The sequence below is a fragment of the Neopsephotus bourkii genome, unplaced genomic scaffold (assembly GCF_033783945.1).
Source record: "Neopsephotus bourkii isolate Nb327-2 ecotype Australia unplaced genomic scaffold, CSIRO-AGI_Nbou_v1 NB_140, whole genome shotgun sequence".
NCBI classification, from domain to species: domain Eukaryota; kingdom Metazoa; phylum Chordata; class Aves; order Psittaciformes; family Psittacidae; genus Neopsephotus; species Neopsephotus bourkii.
The window spans coordinates 110,603-128,348 of NW_026900657.1; the positions used below are offsets into that span (position 1 = coordinate 110,603).

A 17,746-nucleotide genomic window follows, 5' to 3' on the forward strand; every position below is an offset into this window, starting at 1 on the left:
GCGAGGCCAGAGGGGTTCGGCTCGTCCCGGACGCTTGCAGCGAGGAAAGGCATTAACAGGAGGGAGCTGCGGGAGTGGGGCTGGCGGTGGCCGGCGTGCCAGGTAACCGTCGGAGGAGATGCAGCAGCAGGGGTGGTCCTTCCTGATGAACCCTTTCCCTGTAGCGAGTAAACGCATAATAAAAGGCTGAAACCTCAGGTGAGATCTGTGCCTGCCACAAAGGTGTGCGTGAGGCTTAGGCTTGTGACTCCAGGGAGAGACACAGCATCTTACCTGGGCTCTGGGGGCACCTCCCGAGCTGCTTCCAGCACGGCCCAGAGGGCTGCTACCAGGGACAAGCGCTGCCATGCTCCGTTTATTTTTGCTAACACTGCTGCTGGAGTCCCTGGAGACCGGGCCTTTCCCAGCGGCAGGCTGAGCTACCCGGGTGACATCATACCTGGTGTGACAAAGGAGGGATCACAGGGCACCTGGGTCAGCTGTGGAGAGGGCATCCTCAGCCCTACGCAGTGCTTGACATTAAAGGTAGGCACTTTCTGCATGTGGTGCATTGAAACCGGCCACCGTCAGGGAGCAGGGGTAATCCTGCTCTAGCCTCTGGTTAAGGGTGCAGCAGCTTTCTCTTTGTGGAGTGCTGTGCTGAGGTCCAGGGCCTCAAGGTGAAATGTCAAGGGTCCTTTGTCTTGTGCTTCTCCATAGAAATTTCTGGGGTTTACGCAGAGAAGCTAGAGGTGACAGAGGCAGCCATGGAATGAGCTATGGGTCCGTAGCTTCAAATTTTAATGCTGATTTTTGAAGGCAAAAGAATTCGAAATGTTCCAGTTTAAAATGTGATTTTAATGGTGTAGAAAAAGAAGTTTAATCCTGCCTGCTTTGCCCCCACTTTTTTTGGCCACCTGTCTTAAAATACAGGAAGAGGAAGGCCCATCCGGCTGGTGTTTTTAGCTTGCAGACAGCAGTTAAGCAAGGGGCAGGACAGTACACCTGCCTTCCTGATACAGCCTTCCTCAGGGCTGCTACATGCTCCGAACAAACATTTTCTGCTGATGCATTGACAGTTACTTAAAGCTTCTGCTGGGTAGCGCAGAGCGGCCTTTGCTGGGTTAGGTGGTTGTAAACAAGCAGATGCTGAAAGAGCTCCACTTCAGTCCATGAGAGGATTCTGCCTGGAGAGGATGTATTTTGTGACTTCATTCTTGCAGAGCACTCCCACTGATCTTAAGATCTCATCGCGTTGGGATCCACGCCTCTGGTTTCTTGTAAACATTGTGTGCTGTCTAACGGCAGCGCTTCAATAGGGAATTAGAATGGTCTCCTTTTCCCACTGCATTTCTAATTTTTCTTTCCTGCTGAAATACCATTTTAACATGAGCCTTAAGCTGTGAAGCTGAAGCTGGAAATGCTGTAGGGAGGGCAGAGACATTGCTTTCATTTGACAAAAGATGTTGGCTGCTTGGGTTTTTTTCCTTTTGGGTTTTGTTTTTTCAAACTTCCTTTGCAGGTGTGTCTTTCATGGAATAACTGGCAAAGCTGTGCTGGTCATTGAGCTCCCCTGTGTCCTCTGGATCCACAGATTTGAATAAGTGATTTCCTTTCTTTGCTGTTTGGTGTGGGTAGTTGAGCCAGGGTTGTACTGAAGAAGACAGTGTCGCTACCTGTAAATCCACATTCCCTCAAAGGCTCCTTGACTCACGGATTGAATACCTGTTGCTGAGAGAGAATTTAATTAAGGAACTGGTCACTCTGGTGTAGGTCCTGGCTGGCAGTTTATAAAGCGGGAGCTCCTTGATCTAGCGTGGTACTACACGAGCATTGCAAGGATTGCAGAGGAGTAAAAAACCCATTATTTCTTGTTCTTGCATCACAGCCTTGCCTTTGACCATGTGCTTGGAAGCCTCTTAAAGAAATACCAGTAAAGTATTTCTTTCACTGGGCTTTGGTCATTAACTGCCAGACCTTTTCTTGCTTAAACTTAAGCTGTGAAATGCTAGAGCAGTGGGCTGCAAGAGGGATCACGAAGTGGAGTGGAATGGAGAAAGGGAAACATCAGTTCTCTTAGCTGCTTTGAAGCTGATCAGCAATATTGGAGGCAGAATGATGTAGCACTGTGTATTTATTGCTTTAAACCATAAATACAAAGTTTCTTTTTCTCATCTCCTTGACAGAGACCTGTATGGCCTGAGGACAGAGGTCCTTCAGGATGTTCCCTCTTTTTCTCTGTTTGTTAGTTCAGAGGTCTTGTCTTCTAGATCTAATCACAGTAACTAAGACAGATTTCCTCTTCCTTCCAGAAGCCAAGGTGACGCCATAGAAGAGATGAACTATTCTGACTCAAGGGTTTTGTTGGTTTTTTTTTCCGTTCTTTAGAACAGATCTTTAGCTGGTAAATCAGCATGTCTGTTGGTGCTGTGATGCTGACCAAAGATCTGGATCTCTTCTTCCCAAAACAAAGTCACTTTATAGTTTGTCTTACCTGGGAAGAAGTGCTCCAGGTGGGCTGCTGCTCAGGAGTGCTGAGTCCTGGGCCTTAATCACACTCCCTGTTGCCCTCATCAGTCCCTGCTCTTCATCCTCATCAAAGTTTGTCATTCACTTCTCTCTCCGAGTCTGCTTTTTGCTGTGTCTTTTTTGCCTTTTTGTTCCTTGTTTGTCAGGGCAGGTAGTTGCTGCGCATAAGCCGATTGTTCTGTTCTGGCTTTGTGACCCTGTGCTCGATAACCATGTCTGCCAGGACTGTCTGAGGGTGTTTTCACCAGCTGATCCAGGATGTGTTGGATGTCGGGAGTAGCTTTGTCTCCAGAAGCGTCACTGGACTGGCCAAGCCACTTAAGGCTGCAGGAAGTAACATAATTAATGAGACTTAGTTCGCCCACATCTTGTACCTGACAATCTCAAGTCACTTGACAATGCTAATTAAAGCTAATCACACTCCTCTGTTTTTAGTAAATAGCTATTATCCCTGCTTCACTCTTGCTTTAATGAATGATAGTGCCAGGCAGTGTGAGTCATTGGAAGTTAGGGGCATGCAACCCGTAAGAGCTGCCTTCCGGCCTCTGCGCAGGCTTACACATCCAACCGGAGATGGGTTCTTCTACACCTGTTCAGGTGTTGGTTAAGCCTGTTAAAAGGTGTAATGTTTTGCTGACTTAGAAAAATATGCAGCTTTTTGGCTCTTTTTACTGCTGCTGTGACTTGTATAGAACTAACCAAGGTTGAGCAAAGTTTCAAAAGCTGAGGATGCTTTGAATTTGCCCTTCAGAGAACTTCAGATCTGCTGAGACGGAAGGCAGAGTGGTGTCAAAGCTGCACTCTCACTTCTCCTGTTTCACATTGGCAGTGACTTCATTCCGAGGACAGAAATGTGGCGTGGTATGACCTAGGCATTACATAGCTCAGCCACAGAACTGTGGAGGATTGAAGTTTCACTGATGAAATATTGCTAAAGGATGGCTGGAGTAGTGTGTTATTAAAAACATATTGTCCAGCATCACAAAAAAAAAGATGGAGTTAATAATTAACTGGAGGGGGGGATCTTAATGAGAATCCCAGGAACTCCCAGCTCAAGCATGCGTCAGTAGGCATGGAACAGCAAGAGGCGAGTCAGCTCACATACCTTGGCAGTAGCACGGTAGTGAGGATATGCAAGAGGAACTAATAACTGGCAAGGCAACAGCTGACTTGACCATCTTAAACTAGATTCGGTTATAAAGTATCTGTCATGTGAAGATTCAAGTTATAAATTTTCACCTGACTTTGCCCCCTTGACATATGGGTTGCTAAGTGAAAGCTAGAAGGATGATGACTGAACTGCCATGGAAAGTATGTACCTCGTTAATACAGTAACTGTTGCATGAAAAGTGTTAGTAGCAGAGATCCGTCAGAATCCAGCATCTTAAGCCTTGGCTTTACTTGGAAAAGAGACACATATCAGAAGAGAAAGTAAAGCCACTGTCTCTCCCTTGTCAGATGTGCTCTGGGCAGTGCAAGGCTAGTTAAGAGATGTTCCTGGGAAGAACTCTCTGAGCAGATGGTTTTTGTGAGCAGATAAAAACGTGCAGCATTTGCAAGCTCGCAAATAGTAAGTTATGGCAGGCAGCTATGGCAGATCTTCTTTCAGCTACAGATGACTTTGAGGATATTGGATGCTTGCAGTAGATAAATGTTCTCTCTGTGTTCCCTGTCAGTACCCGGCCTTTATCAGGGAAACAGATGATCCATCCAGCAGACCAGATTAATTGAATCCTAGTCATGCCTACACTTGCCAAAAAGGAAGATAACAGAGCACTATAAGGAGCACCAAAAAAATGTAATAAGAGATGATTTGGATAGCTAGACTGTTCCACAATTAAAACAAATGAGGGAAAAAAGTTGGGAAGTGTTTCCATTTTGTCAGTAATTGGTCAGTTGGATGGGAAGAGCTTTTCCATGATGTCTGTAGTTCAGGTTGGTACTACAATAGCAAGGCAGGGTGGTCTTTCACTTTGCAGAATGCTTTATATATGTCTTGCTGGCAAAGTGTGATGTCCTTGATCTATGGCTCCTAATGTGATCATCCCATTGAATGTGTAGCTGTCCTCAGCAGGAGGATGGGTATAAATTGAAAAGCTGCATCTTAGTGTGCTTGAACCATTGCTGTTCCCTCACTCAGGTGCATCATATTTACTTGGCCAGTGCGGTTGAAGGACTGTTACCCTGTTGTGGGAGATGCTGACATGAGCCTTTGCAGATTGCAAAGGAGGAAATGAAGTCATTGGTGTTTTAAATCAGTTCAGCTTGCAGTTTTTGTTTATTTGTGCCACAAGTGGGATTTGCTGGTAGGAGCAAAATTAAGTACTGGCTTGTTTCAAATTTGTCCTGGCCAACGGTGATGCTTTTCTGCGTGTATGTTTCCTTCTGCATTTGGTAACACACACTGGCATCTCTGGTAACTAGTTAGTAAATTTGGCTGTGATGGATTGTACCTGCAAAGCAAAGGTGGGCAGCTGGTAGCTCTAATGCTTGTATGCCGCTTCTTATCAGCAGTGCAGGCTCTTCTGCATTGCAAAGATACTGCTGCCAGGCAACTCAGAGGAAAGTGGGAAGAGAATTCAGCCAGAGGTGTCAGTCATTCCTTGGCAGAGGCTGAATCTTGCAGTCCATGTTCATGTCATTTTGGAGACAGGCCCAGGAAAGTTAACAAATTTTGAAGCCAGCCCTGTGAGATGACATCTGTCTGAGCTGTCCTGAGCCTTTTGAGATGAAATTGTATGGGGAAGAATTTGATTAAAATGTCCATAATAATTTCCCTCCCCTGCATCCCAGTGGTGTCTGTGGTGTGTCCGAATGGATTGTTTAGAGCAGTGTGCTTGTTCTGAATAGTGGGGAGAGATGAGTTTGCAGTTCGGACACTGAATGGTCTGAATCCAGCCTTAGGTCCGTAAATAGTCTCATGGTCATCTGGTCTCTCTAGTCTGCAGCCAGGACAGAAGCACCTCTGCACCATCTAAGCTGAGGTACTTTAAGCTATTCCTTCACTTTCCAGGCAGTTGTGTGCTGTGGTGTTCAGTGCAGGAAAGCTTTTGCTTTGAATGCAAGAGTCCTCTGGAATCGCTTCTCACCGCGCTGTTGCACTTGAGAACCTGAAAATGCACTGACGTGGTGAAACTGCTGAATTTGATTTAATCTCCAAACCTTTAGAAGGTAACACAACTGTGTAAAGAATATTAAAAAAAAAAACAAACAACTTTTAAAAATTACTTTGTTTTTTATAAGTTATGGATTAATAGTGTGTAAAGTGACAATGTGGGACAGACTGACAAAAATCTGTTTTAAAATGTTAAAGGTTTGCTGTTTGTTCCTATGAAGTTTCAACTTGTTTTAATGTACTTTCTACGTCACGTTCATAGAAAGCCTCTCCATCAGCAAGAGACCAGGAAGCTGGTTGTAGGGGGGTTGGAGTCTGTTTCTTCGTGAGGAGAGCTGTGACAGCCCATAGACTGACATGCTGCCAGCTTGTACAAAAGGAAAAAAACCCCAAACCAACCCCCCAGAAACCCCAACCTTTAAACTGCAATTAATATAATTGCTCTGACACTTTCGGGAGGTTTAGTACTGATAGCTCTTCAGCAGAGCAATACCTCTGACGTGTGTGCTGACGGGCTGTGCTGGTATGTGGAGCACGGCAGGTGCAGCATGGTTGGCGTCCTGCCTGTCCCTGATTCACCACGGCCAGGCAGTCGTTAATTGCTTCTTGCTTCATCTCTTTTTGATGCCCTCTAGTGGTTGCCTGGCAATTGTCTGCAGCGCTGTGCCATCAGTAGGTGTTTGCCATCACCTTTTGCATCCGTCCATCCATCCATCTATCCATCTCCTTTTCCCAGAATCATAAAGTGCTTCCTAGTGATTAAGAATGCTGTCTTAGTGTGGAGCAGAGAAAACTAGGGCTCACAGAAACAAAGCAGCTTGCTAGGAAACACCCAGAGGAACAAAGGGATTACATGTATTTCTGGTTGAATTCTCTAAGTGAGGATCCTGCTCCATACTATTATTTGTGTTGCAGTGGTGTCTTGTGTATCTGATAAAAGTAAATGCAGAGGACTCCTGCTGGCCATCTTCTACCATTTCTCCTGTTATTTTCCTATCTCCAGGCTCTTGCAAGGTTTGGAGAAAGAACTGAAGGAGTGCAGGCGATAGAGAAGGACACTTGGGTTCATGTGTCAGTAATGACTTTTGGTAGTCGTGCTAGTACCGCTTAGCTGCGTGCAGCGTCATCAAGTGTTTCAAGCTGGTGCATTTCAGACACTTGATACTGCAGGGAGTAAAAGTACATTGTGTACACCCGTATGTTATTTAAACTCCTTCCCTTGTGTTCTGTGTTTAAATTCAGAGTGGTTATCCTTTCCTACAGGGCCTTTCATGAGGTACATCCTACCCTTCTGCATTCAGATGGTCTGGCTTTGTCTCTTTCAAAGCTGTTGCAGTCCTGTGTGATAGTGAGGATCTCCAGAACTGCCCCAAACCAACAGATTTTGTTGCAGTCCTCCACCATCAGAGTATGAAAGCTCCTTAGCTGTGCTGGGTGTCTCTGAGGGATCCACACACAACTTTCTGACATTAAACCCAGATTCCCAATTTCAGTGTGTCACCTTAAAGACTAGCCTTCCTCTTTGAAACTGCAGTGCATTATGCAACATTAAGGCAGTTTCTATGTGAAGAAAACCCTGGTAAATGTGCTTGCCTCAAGCATTTTCTCAGAATCATGCTCAGACCCTGGAGCAGCACAGGCTGCTACAGTTTTTGACCCTGTAAAAACAGAAAACTCTCCAAATCCAATTCCTCTTGTGCTTTCATTGCACTCAGCATAAGTACATCTCTAGGCTCTTCCATATTAATAAGAAGAGATGCCAAAGAAGAAAGGTTGGGTTTCCAAATAGATGGATTTTTTTTTCAGAGCTACTGTAGGCAGCTTTCTATAGCATTTGCAATGTTCTAGTAAGTATTTAATGGACTGTAGTAAAAACCAAATAATCCATAAAACAAACCCTCAGACCCAACAAACATGTTGTTTGCCCTGCCGGAATGAACAGGAGCATTTGCATCTGAGCTGCATTGCACATGGGGTTTATGCAAAATGGGACTTGTGTGGGATCGGTTTTGTTCTCTGCCATTGTGGCATATGGACTTGTACAAGCAGTAGCCTTGTCTAGCAAGTGTTTGGCACAGACTTTGCGTTTCTCCTTTTTTGTTTCCTAAATTGCTAACAGCTTCATGTGAAAAGCGGCTGTCGGACAGGTGGAGGTTGATACTGAACCAAAAAATTGTCTGAACAGCAAAATGTGTGCGTGGCTTTTCCTCCGTGGTGCTGGCATCTGCTTAAAAGCAGGATTAAGCAGGGCTGCCCTAACACACACAGTGCATGCAAGCATGCATTCAGCTGATTCTCTCACCAATAACCGTGAAGTTGATCACCAATAAATGTCGTTGATCTTTTCCCTAGATTTTTTTCCTTTTGTCTAAACCAGTTTTCTGGCTTCTTGTGAGCTAATTCATAGCTAAACACAGGTTTCTATTCCATCGACTTGAGCGTGTCCATCCCAGAGATAAATTTCTCTTGAAGAATGATGGAAGAAAAATACTGGATTATGTCGCTGGTGACAGGTACTCATCTCTTAACAGTATTGGGCATGATGAGAAAGTAATCAAAGCATTTTTCTATTTTTAAGTGAATGGAGTGACTCCACTCATGCCCACTGGCATTGAGGCTGATGAACTGTAACTGGTTCTGAAAAACCAGAGGCACAGCCCAAAATCATCTGCATGCCTTTGTTCTGCAGTAGGATGAATGCCCAGCTAGCTGTTACACAGATTTTAATCCAAAGGTGTTTGCCACTGGGACAGAAAAAAAAAAAAAGGGCAAGAGATTGCGTTTTGCATTGCCAAGAGTCATAGATCCCATTTAATACGTTTTGAGATGATACTCGAGACAGAAATGGGTCCTTACAAGCTTCTAGCTGTGCTCATAGGATGTAAGAATTCATTTCCCATTGTTTTTTCCCCTCCTCTGCCTTGCTAAGATGAGGACAGAGATCTTGGTAGATAGCACACAGATCAACTGTTGGGCTTAATGGTGTGCAAAGGTAGTGCCTTTATAAAATACAGCCACTATGGATGAGCTTAACTGAAAGTCTTTTCCAAAGCAGTTTCTTCCAAATCTTTATTCCCTCCCTTGCCTTAACCAAAGGGACCAATTTGTTTTTATTTCTCAGCACAGTACTGAGAAAAGGAGTTGCAATGGATCTTAATCTGTGCTCTGATATTGTCCACTTCTAAAAGGTCAGGTATTTTTGCTGACATTAAATATGTTATGAGGTCAAATAAATGGATGCTCATGAAATGCTTTTGCAGAAAGCTGCATGCAGCAGATAATTTGTGTGTGTGTTTGTTTCTCTGTTAGATAAATGCGGTGATAATATTTCCTGTTTACTCATTGTTCTAGAGCACTGATGCTTAGGAGGCCTGGACAGAGGGGTCAGCAAACAACAAATGAAGGGATTGCTGTTATAGTGTTCTGGTTGGGTGTAATTTGTTGAGTATAATTTGGCTTTGAGGGTGCCTGTGGACTGCTTTCTCCAGCTGTTGTGCTGTGGTATTAGACAGCTGATCAGAAGAGAAATGGTTTGGCATTACAGCATAGGAGAGAAATGGTAAAACTGGTGGTTGGTGTATTTACCTATCTGTGCTGAGGAAGAGAGAGAGGACATTGCACCATTTCATTACAAATCAATGAAATATAAGGTTTAAACAGTCTGTTTAAACAGAAATTGGGTAAAATGATTGCCAGTCCTTTCTTTCCTCCAGATGGTCTGTCCAATGTAATCTGTTTCTTTCAGACAGGGCTTGCTTCTTTGCCTTGGAATCCAATTGTGTTTAGCTGCTGAAAGACCAGACTTAGTCTCTTGCTTCTGTGCACTTGGAGGACAAGGCACATGTCTCTCAAATTTCAGGTTCTGAGATCTGTTACAGCTGGGATACAGTGCATGTCACTGAATCAGGGGCTTGAAGCTGGGGGATGGTTCTGTTGTCTTGTGACTCTGAAGGTTAACACTTGGTTAGGTCAGGAAGGCTGGGATGCATTGCTTTTGCTCATATCTAGTCAGCAGAAAATAAGGAAGGATGCTGCTTTGGTTTGCATCTTGTTTCTGCCCAGTTGCAAGCTAGGCTTCAGTCCTTAAAGTGTTCCTCTCCTCATTCCTGTCTGACACAAAACTAACTCAGATTTGACAGAATCATGGTGCACGTGGAGAACTGGGGCAGGGTACAGGTGAAAGTTACTTCTTTTACTTCTCTGATTAAAGGAAGATGCATTGAAATCCAGAGGTGCGGCTATGTACCTCTCAGTGCACAGGCAGACTGCATAGCTATGGGTTTACCAGATAAATTGCAGGAAAGACCTCTTTTGACTGAACAAGAGGAGGTTTAGTTCCTTACCAGCTGGGAAGTGAGCCCTTCTGCATCAGGATGGGTCTTCCAAAGCTCTCACTGTAACTTGAATTGGAAAAGGTTAATCTGATTAGTTAGTGTTTGCGAAGAGCTTTAAGGATGAAAAGCACTATGTAAGTGCTGACTATTTTGATCCTGATAGATATGCTTTATCAGCAGTTGGCTGGATGAGTAAGACTCCTTTTCCCATTTGACTGTAAGGGAGCTGCCTTCTGGAAAGCAGAAGAAAAATATTTCAGAGAAAGGGAAACATGGATGTCCTGTTGTCTTCCTGGTGTCTGCCTCCTGTTGAGCACTGTGCATGCTCATAATACAGTGAAGCTGACTGCTCCAAATGATGCCCATGTGGGCTGATGACAACTCTCCAGTGTAGTGCTAGTAGGAACTGGTTACTGGAAAGCTTGGAGATGGCAGCCTGGCCTTTGAGGGTTGTCCAGCTGGTAGCAGGTTCAGTGGGTGATGCTTTCAGGAACACTGAAGCAACTTGGATACCTTGAATCTTCCTTTTCAACAATGATGAGACAACTTAGGAGCAGAAGTGTTGAAGACAGGGTTCTGTAAATGGCACTTCGGTATGTAAGTGATCTGGGGCTTTTGCAGATCTTGCTGTCTCATGGTGGTCACACATGAGGCTTTCCAGCAAACAGCAGTAGTGGATTCACCGTCTGAGTTTTGCTGTTTTCAAGTATGACTTGGACAGTTTTGTCATGGCTCGATACTTGTAACTAGTGCTAACAGTAGTCATGAGATTGCCTAAACAGGATGCTTATGAATTCTACAAGCATTTTCCTGGGCCCTGCCTTCAGTTGCCTGATTGACTTTCTGATTTCTGTTGAGCTGCTTTGACAGCTTCCTTTTTAGCAAGGCAGAGAGGTGTATTTGCTTAGGGTAGCTCCAGTCCAGCCCTTCTCTGCAGGGTATCTTGAGCCAGGTGTGTGGCTGGTGCTTTTCCTAGGAGGGTGCATCCTACTGGGCAGCAGCAGAACCTGCTTAGCATGCAAATGCCAGGGGGCTGTTTGAGCAGCACAGTGACCTGGGCTGGTTTTATTCTCACCTGGAAGATTATCAGCTGTGCTTCAGGCATGTTACTCGTCCCGCCTTAGAGACCAGCTCTTAAACTCTTGTACTTTGCTGTTTTGTTCAGTTCAGGAATTTCCATTGCAGGTCAGGTGTGGAGGTTTTATGTCTTGGTTTTCTTATTTTAGGGGGGTGGGGTGTTGGTGGTATTCAAGTATTTGATACGCAAAGTGGAGACTGAGGAACTGAGCAGGGTTTTATGGAAGGGAAGATCCTCATGGGAGGAGCAGCCAGAGTTCATGATTAATTTCTAGAGCATGCATACACGCCATGCGCTGGGGAGGGAGGGGAGCTGCCTCCTTTATCCTTTATGCTGCTTCTGTCCTCAAAAGGAACATTTGTAGCTGGTAAGGCTTATAGATGTGGGATCTGAAAAACTAATTTCTGCCAAAGAGACCCAGACTTGAACTGCCTTGCAGGCTCTGTGAGATGATGTCAGATTGTGAAATAGGTGTTTCCATCCTGAATAGGATTTTTCACTGTCTCTTGCTATCAAGAACAGTCATCAAAGGCTTCTCCTTGCTTTGACTGCTGTCAAGTATTCTGAGTAAAGAACAAAAGTGGAGTGTAGTTCTTATAGAGTGGCTTCTACATTCAGAACTTGCAGGGAATTACAAAGGAGAGTGTCATGAAGTATTCCTTCATTTCCTATGTGGAAACTAGGGCAGAATGGAGAGAAGAACTGGCTTGGTGACTTATGTACTTTCCTGGTGGCTGAGGAAACCCATGTTCAGCTCCAGCTTTTCTGTGGGCTTCCAGGGTGTCACATTAAAGAGTTGACAGGGCAGCAGCTGGCAGGATCCTGACTTTCCATCTAGCCAACAAACAGAGCCCATCTTCTCCAAGGGGTGGTGCAGAGTGGGACCTTGACATGTGCAGTTCCCCAGAGTTGTCTGGGGGACTAGGCTCGATGAAAATCATCTTCTTGGCATCTTTGTGATTCTGTAGTCATTTCCAAATCCATTCAGTGTTGGAAGAATGAATAGAGGTTGTGAGTGTTGGAGTGATAGGAAGATGGTAGATAATAGAAGCAGGAAGATGTGAGGACAGTCAGCAAGTCAGTGGCTGAGCTGTGAATAAAAGTCTGCCTTCCTTTATCTAATCTGCAGACAATCACGCCTGTCTCCTGGCTGCTCCTATTCTTCCCTGCTCTTTCAATCTAATCCTAGATCGTCCTGCGGGTGAGATCATTGCCGCCTTTGTGAGCTGAGCTTCCCTCTCTCTTCTCTTTTTGCACGCAGGTCTGTGTGAAGTGCCCCATTCCCTCTGCCCAAATCTCTTCCTCTGAAGCGGTCACCAGCGTGTGGAGCCTGCCCCACACCCATCACCTGCCAAACCACGGCCTTTACCTGTGTCTTCCGGTGTTTCCCGTGCGACCCGTCCTGCGGGAGTGCCTCCTGGGCCACCCCAGAGTTCACGCAGCGCTCAGTGGCTCCAATGGTGAAGATGACAAGGTCCAAGACTTTCCAGGCATATCTGCCTTCGTGCCACAGGACCTATAGCTGCATTCACTGCAGGGCTCATCTTGCCAACCACGATGAGCTCATTTCCAAGGTATGTGCATGACCTCACCTGCAGGTGCTGGGTGGATGCCTCCTCCCCAGGGAGCGGAAGGATGCGTTTGCTCGTGCTGCAGGTCACTTGCTCTGGTCTTAACTGGTACTGCAGTTTTTGCTTGGAAAGTGGGCTCTCAGCCTAAAGGATCTATTTGTGAGCTGCTGTTTTTGTCTCAAGTGTTCTTGAAAATAGCTGTAGGAACAGGATTCAAAATTCAGGCCTCTGGAGTGCTTACAGGTGGTCTTGTCTCTGCTCATGATACTGCCTCCTTCCTCACATTTCCAGCTGTAAAAATGCACTAACTGATGGCTAGGATTGAATTGTGAATTACTTTCCTGACTTTTCTTGTTCACATGCATACTTGTCAGCATAGCCAAAGGGCTGTTGCATGATCATGATTTGGAGGTGAAGTGTGTGCAGATTTTTCCCTGCTCACCTCTGAACTATACTAAACAACACTAAAGCCCCTACTTAAGGAGAAGTTCTCTGGTGCTTCTGCAGAAATGTAAGATGGATTTCCGAAGACTGATGAGTGGTTGCTCAAACCCTCATTTGTTTGCCAGTCTGCTAACATGACGCTTTGCAGTGAAAAAGCAAGGGATGGACTGTAGGATGTGCTCTGAGCAGGGCACGGTGGAAGGATTCTGTCCTGTCATCTGATTTGTTGATCACGAAGGCAAAGGTCTCTATAATAAACTACATTAAAAGGTTTCAGAGCCAGTAAGTCGGGGGCCTTTGATGGAGAGGGAGCAGGCCAGTAAGAGGATCTCTTTCTGAAGTGTGAAAACTAAACATTCTTGGAGAGTCTATTGGAGCCCACAGTGCCAGGCTGTGGTCAGGCATCAGGTTTCTGGGGTTTGACTGCCTTGGCAACCAACTGTTCCATAAGAGTTTATTCAGCTTATAAAATCTGTGTTCAGAAAAAACACACACACCATAAGATTTATTAGCTGAGATGAGAGGAAATAGCTCTGTGAGCTGTGTGCGTGTGCAGCTTAAACCGGTTTAGCTTCTTGGAGCAGCCTTAAGAGAAAGGCTGGGATCACAAGGGACAGAGGTGCTTTGCCCGTTAGAAAGTGTGTCGTGCTTCCTCTATTCCTGTTTGCAAAGAAGATACTAGAACGTATCACCTTGCACTAGTGGCATTTGTATTTATGGGGTCAAAACCTTAGCAGCTGTGGAGGTCCCTTTGGACCTCTGAGTTGGGTCCTCAGACCTGTCTTCTTCCATTAGAAGCTTTCTCCTTCCTTTTTCTCTTGGTTGTTGCATGAGCCAGGTTGATGCGTACCTCTGTGATGATGTCTCTTGTGCCAGACAATTGATTTTGAGTATTCTTATATGAATAATGCTGATTGCAGTCTGCTGCTATTTTGGGTTTTGCAGTTTCTGGATAGAAAGGCTTCTTATTGGGCCATCACATCTGAGTCATTCTGGGACTCATGGGGGCTCCTCTTGTTCTGGTACAACTGCAGTGGTTCTGAGCAGAACTGTCCTTGTGAACCACAAAGCCTCAGGCTTTTAAAGAGCAGAAGGTTGTACATTTCCTCAACAGAAGGAAGTTTTGAAATGTAATGTCAACAGCAGTCTGTGCCCAGGTCTGGATATGGAATACATTTGACCTCTTGGATCAGCTGTGTGACTTCAGGCTCCTGTGCTCAGCTGAGCTATCTGTAAAATGAGGTAGTCACTTCCCTGCCTTTCCTTTGGAGGGTTGTTACCAGCTGGATCCTGTGTTGGAACACAGAAGATGCTATACTGGACAAAGAAGGTGGCTTGTTTTACTTATTGGTTTTATGGTACATTAGAGTTTGTGCTCTGCTTTATTTTGACATATCTGGGTTCCCAGACATTGGAAAACACAAGGCTGTGCATGCCCGGTGGTTTCACCTTTGATGTTTCCTTCCCCTCCTTGTTCTGTGTCTGTACTCCTTCTGGTCCACTGTGCAATGTAGCCAGCTTTGCAGCTAAGCAGCTTCCAGCAGGGTAATGCCATTGCTGCAGACAGCTTGGAATTTGAGCTTCTAGCCATTGAGGCATGCAGAAACTACCCAAAAATGCTGACTGCTAAAGTATGGCCATGGAAGGGAAGGTATGAAAGCACAATGTGAGGCTCTGTACTGAATCATAGAAAGTATTAACTACAGTGGGCTACAGTGCTTGCTAGTGGAGCACTAGAGGGTCATGCAACTTGAATGCAAAGGGTTTGGGGTTTTAGGTTTTATTTCTCATAGCTGTAAACCTTAATAAGATACATTCTTTGTATAATTGAAAACCTTATGAAAGTAATTGTGCAATCATAATTTGTACAGCTGGCTATTAAACTGAACAGAAGGGCAGTCCCTGCCTCAAGGGGTTTCCAATATGTGTAGAAACTTTCCCAGGCAAACTTAAACAGTCATCTTTTTATCTGTTTGAGTTAGGTTTTAAACATCTCCCTGAGGCCTTCTGCAGTTCTTTCATCGCAGCCTTATATATTAGCATCTGAAAACTCAGCAGTGCAATTGCCACGCTTGCTTTCCATATAAAAATGTGGCAAACGGAAGGAAGAAACAAGCACCATAAGGACTAGAAAGGGAGTGGGAGATTTTGTCAAACCAGTGTTTCTCAGTCTGCAGTATATCTCATCTTGAACATGACTATGTCACTTTAATCAAAACAGCCCAAATGACACCATCTTTGGAAACGTTCTCCAGAAAACAGGCTTTTATGTAACAGCAGGGTGTTGGTGATTTGGCTTGATGAAATTAAGTCCTCTATTCCTTTTGCCCCGAGTTGTGCAGAGACCACATGAATGCTGTGCTGCTTCGCATGCCATGAGCTTTTAGCTCCTTTGGATACATACAAGTTGCAGCACTGGCTCATGCTGTTGGCTGAAATGCAAGCTGGAGCTCAGTCCCAGTATTACTCTGTGTCTGTCCATACTTTTCATCTCCAAGTTTTCCCTCTTAGTCCTTCAGCACCAGTGTTAACTTACCCTGACTTTGAAGCATTTTACTAGGACCAGGTATCCAAAACCCTTGGACAGATATGCCTTTGCAGGGCAGTTTTTGGTTTCTTTTCTACTTCAGGAAAACCTCTTGCATTAAAATGGGTAGAAGGTTTCTCAACAAGCCATTGCTATTTAAAGCATATAATCGATGCTGAGGCTTTTAAGAAAATCCAAAGCTGTTACATGAAGCCAGTTACCAAAATGTTGCCTGCTTACTTGGCCTTTTATCTTCTGCAGCCAGAGGGATAAAGTGGTTTAGTGTGTCTTGATTTGTAATAAGATCTAAATTGTGGGTTGGATTGTCTGGCCAAGGAAGGTCTTACTGACTTAGGAAATATAAGGTGATCAGATAGATTGGGTGGCATGAGTAACTAGTTTTCCTTTATATGTTCCTTTGGTGTCTGGTTTAGCATAAGTTGAGGTTGTAGCAATGCATCATTTAAAAATCTGTGCCAAATTTAGCACAAACTCATTTCATTCCTTTTTCCAAAGCCTAAGTGGACTGAGATACTGGGATCTCAGCCTTACCCTGCAACAGATTCCCATGTGACCTTGAGTAAGTCACTTGATGTCTTTGTTCCTCCTTTCCCCACCTGTACAATTGAAATGCTCCTGTTTCGTCCATTGTGCTTGGAAGGTGAAGCTCTGGAGCAGGTACTGTCTGCTCTTATGAATTAGTACAGTGTGTCCTAATCCTCTTTGGCTTTACTGTAAAAGCCAAAATACAGTGCCAGGCAACTGTAGTTAAAAAGCCCATTTCAATGTGTTCCGATTGCCAAAAAAAATGAGTGAAAGGTACTTGTTGCTACGTTTATCCTTCCCAGGCACAGCATCCCATGGTTTTTAGAATATATTTTCAATACTCAATGGTGGCAAAACCTCTCCAGGAAGAAGATAGAGGGGCTTTTCCTGAGAAATGTGTCTCTACTGGGGCCTGGGGGAACAGCTAATGTAACAGATGTTTAACAGTGTAAATAGCACCTTTCCTCTTTCTCAAAGGGGCAGATGTGGTGCTGGGTTCTATCTACTCTGTGTTCTTCAAACTCTGTCACTCTTTTCTGTTTGAATTCATATGTACTTAGTGGCCAGTAGAAAAGGATGGGAACAAGAGCAGAAAGATACAGGCCAAACACAGCTATGGTGGTGTCTTGGTTGCTGACTTTTTTTTGCCATGGGAGCAGTAATTTAGCAGAAATGTCCCTGACTATGGAAGTATGTAGAGCATGTCTTGTGGGCGTCCTGCAGTTTTCTTTTTTTCATGAATTACTGTGATCCAACTGCTCAACATTATGCAGTGATGTATCCTCTGAAGTTAGCCTAAGGCTTGCTGAGGGAATTTAATGTTTTCCTTTGATGTCTGCATGGGACCCTTGCTGAACATGAATATGAAATCCTTCAGCACAAAAGGCTGCAGCTCCTCCAGCACAGAGAATTTAGAAAAACTACAGAACTGGCGTGTGCCTGACTTGCTCAGTTGGGGTTGGATTGTTAGCTAGGGAACACTTAGAAGCTCCCTTCTCTCTTTTCTCAGGTAAGAGTTGCAAGGGTTATAAGCAAACCTTGCTTCCAGTCATTGTGATCTATCCAGTTCCCTGGCTAGCAGACTGCTGGAGCCTGAGCTTGTTGGTACAACAGGCTCTTGATGAGCTTTATGGTGTGCTGAGAGCATCAAACTTTGCTCCATGTTGCAAGCTGGGGATCCTAAAAGGGTTTGAAACTTTGGTGCTGGCTTTCAGAGAAGCTGTGGATGAATTCAGCTACTTTAAAGTACTTGATACCCCATAGGTGAAGGAAGCAGCAATTGCTGGTGTGGTGGTTTTTCTCTGGGGGTGGTGTCCTTGTTTTCTTTCTGAGTACATGGGCAAGATAGTGTATTATGTTCTTAGTGCTTTACTTCATGAACCAGTTGGTATTTGTATGTCAGTTTGCCTTGAAGACATGAAGTTATTTGCTAGCTGGGGGAGCATGCACACAAGCTAAAACAATAATCCTAAAATTGTGATGTGGTTGTTTCAAAACTTTAATCTGATTGAAAAAGAAATCAGTGTCCAAGACTAGTCAAGTGTAACCCTGCATTTCCACCACAGGAAAAAAATGTGTGTGGGGTCAGGTGAGTATTCCCTTTTCATGGGTGAAGTTATTACT

General features: G+C 44.6%; 1 protein-coding gene across 2 annotated transcripts in view; it reads left to right on the forward strand.

Moving 5' to 3' along the window:
- Nucleotides 1-17,746, forward strand: part of YPEL2 (yippee like 2) — a 37,925-nt gene that overhangs the window by 499 nt on the left and 19,680 nt on the right. For both annotated transcript variants that reach the window (XM_061368253.1, XM_061368263.1), the window contains exon 2: nt 12,297-12,609. In XM_061368253.1, the coding sequence (XP_061224237.1) occupies nt 12,493-12,609 (117 nt within the window). In that variant the 5' untranslated portion in view covers nt 12,297-12,492. The remainder of the gene's footprint in view (nt 1-12,296; nt 12,610-17,746) is intronic.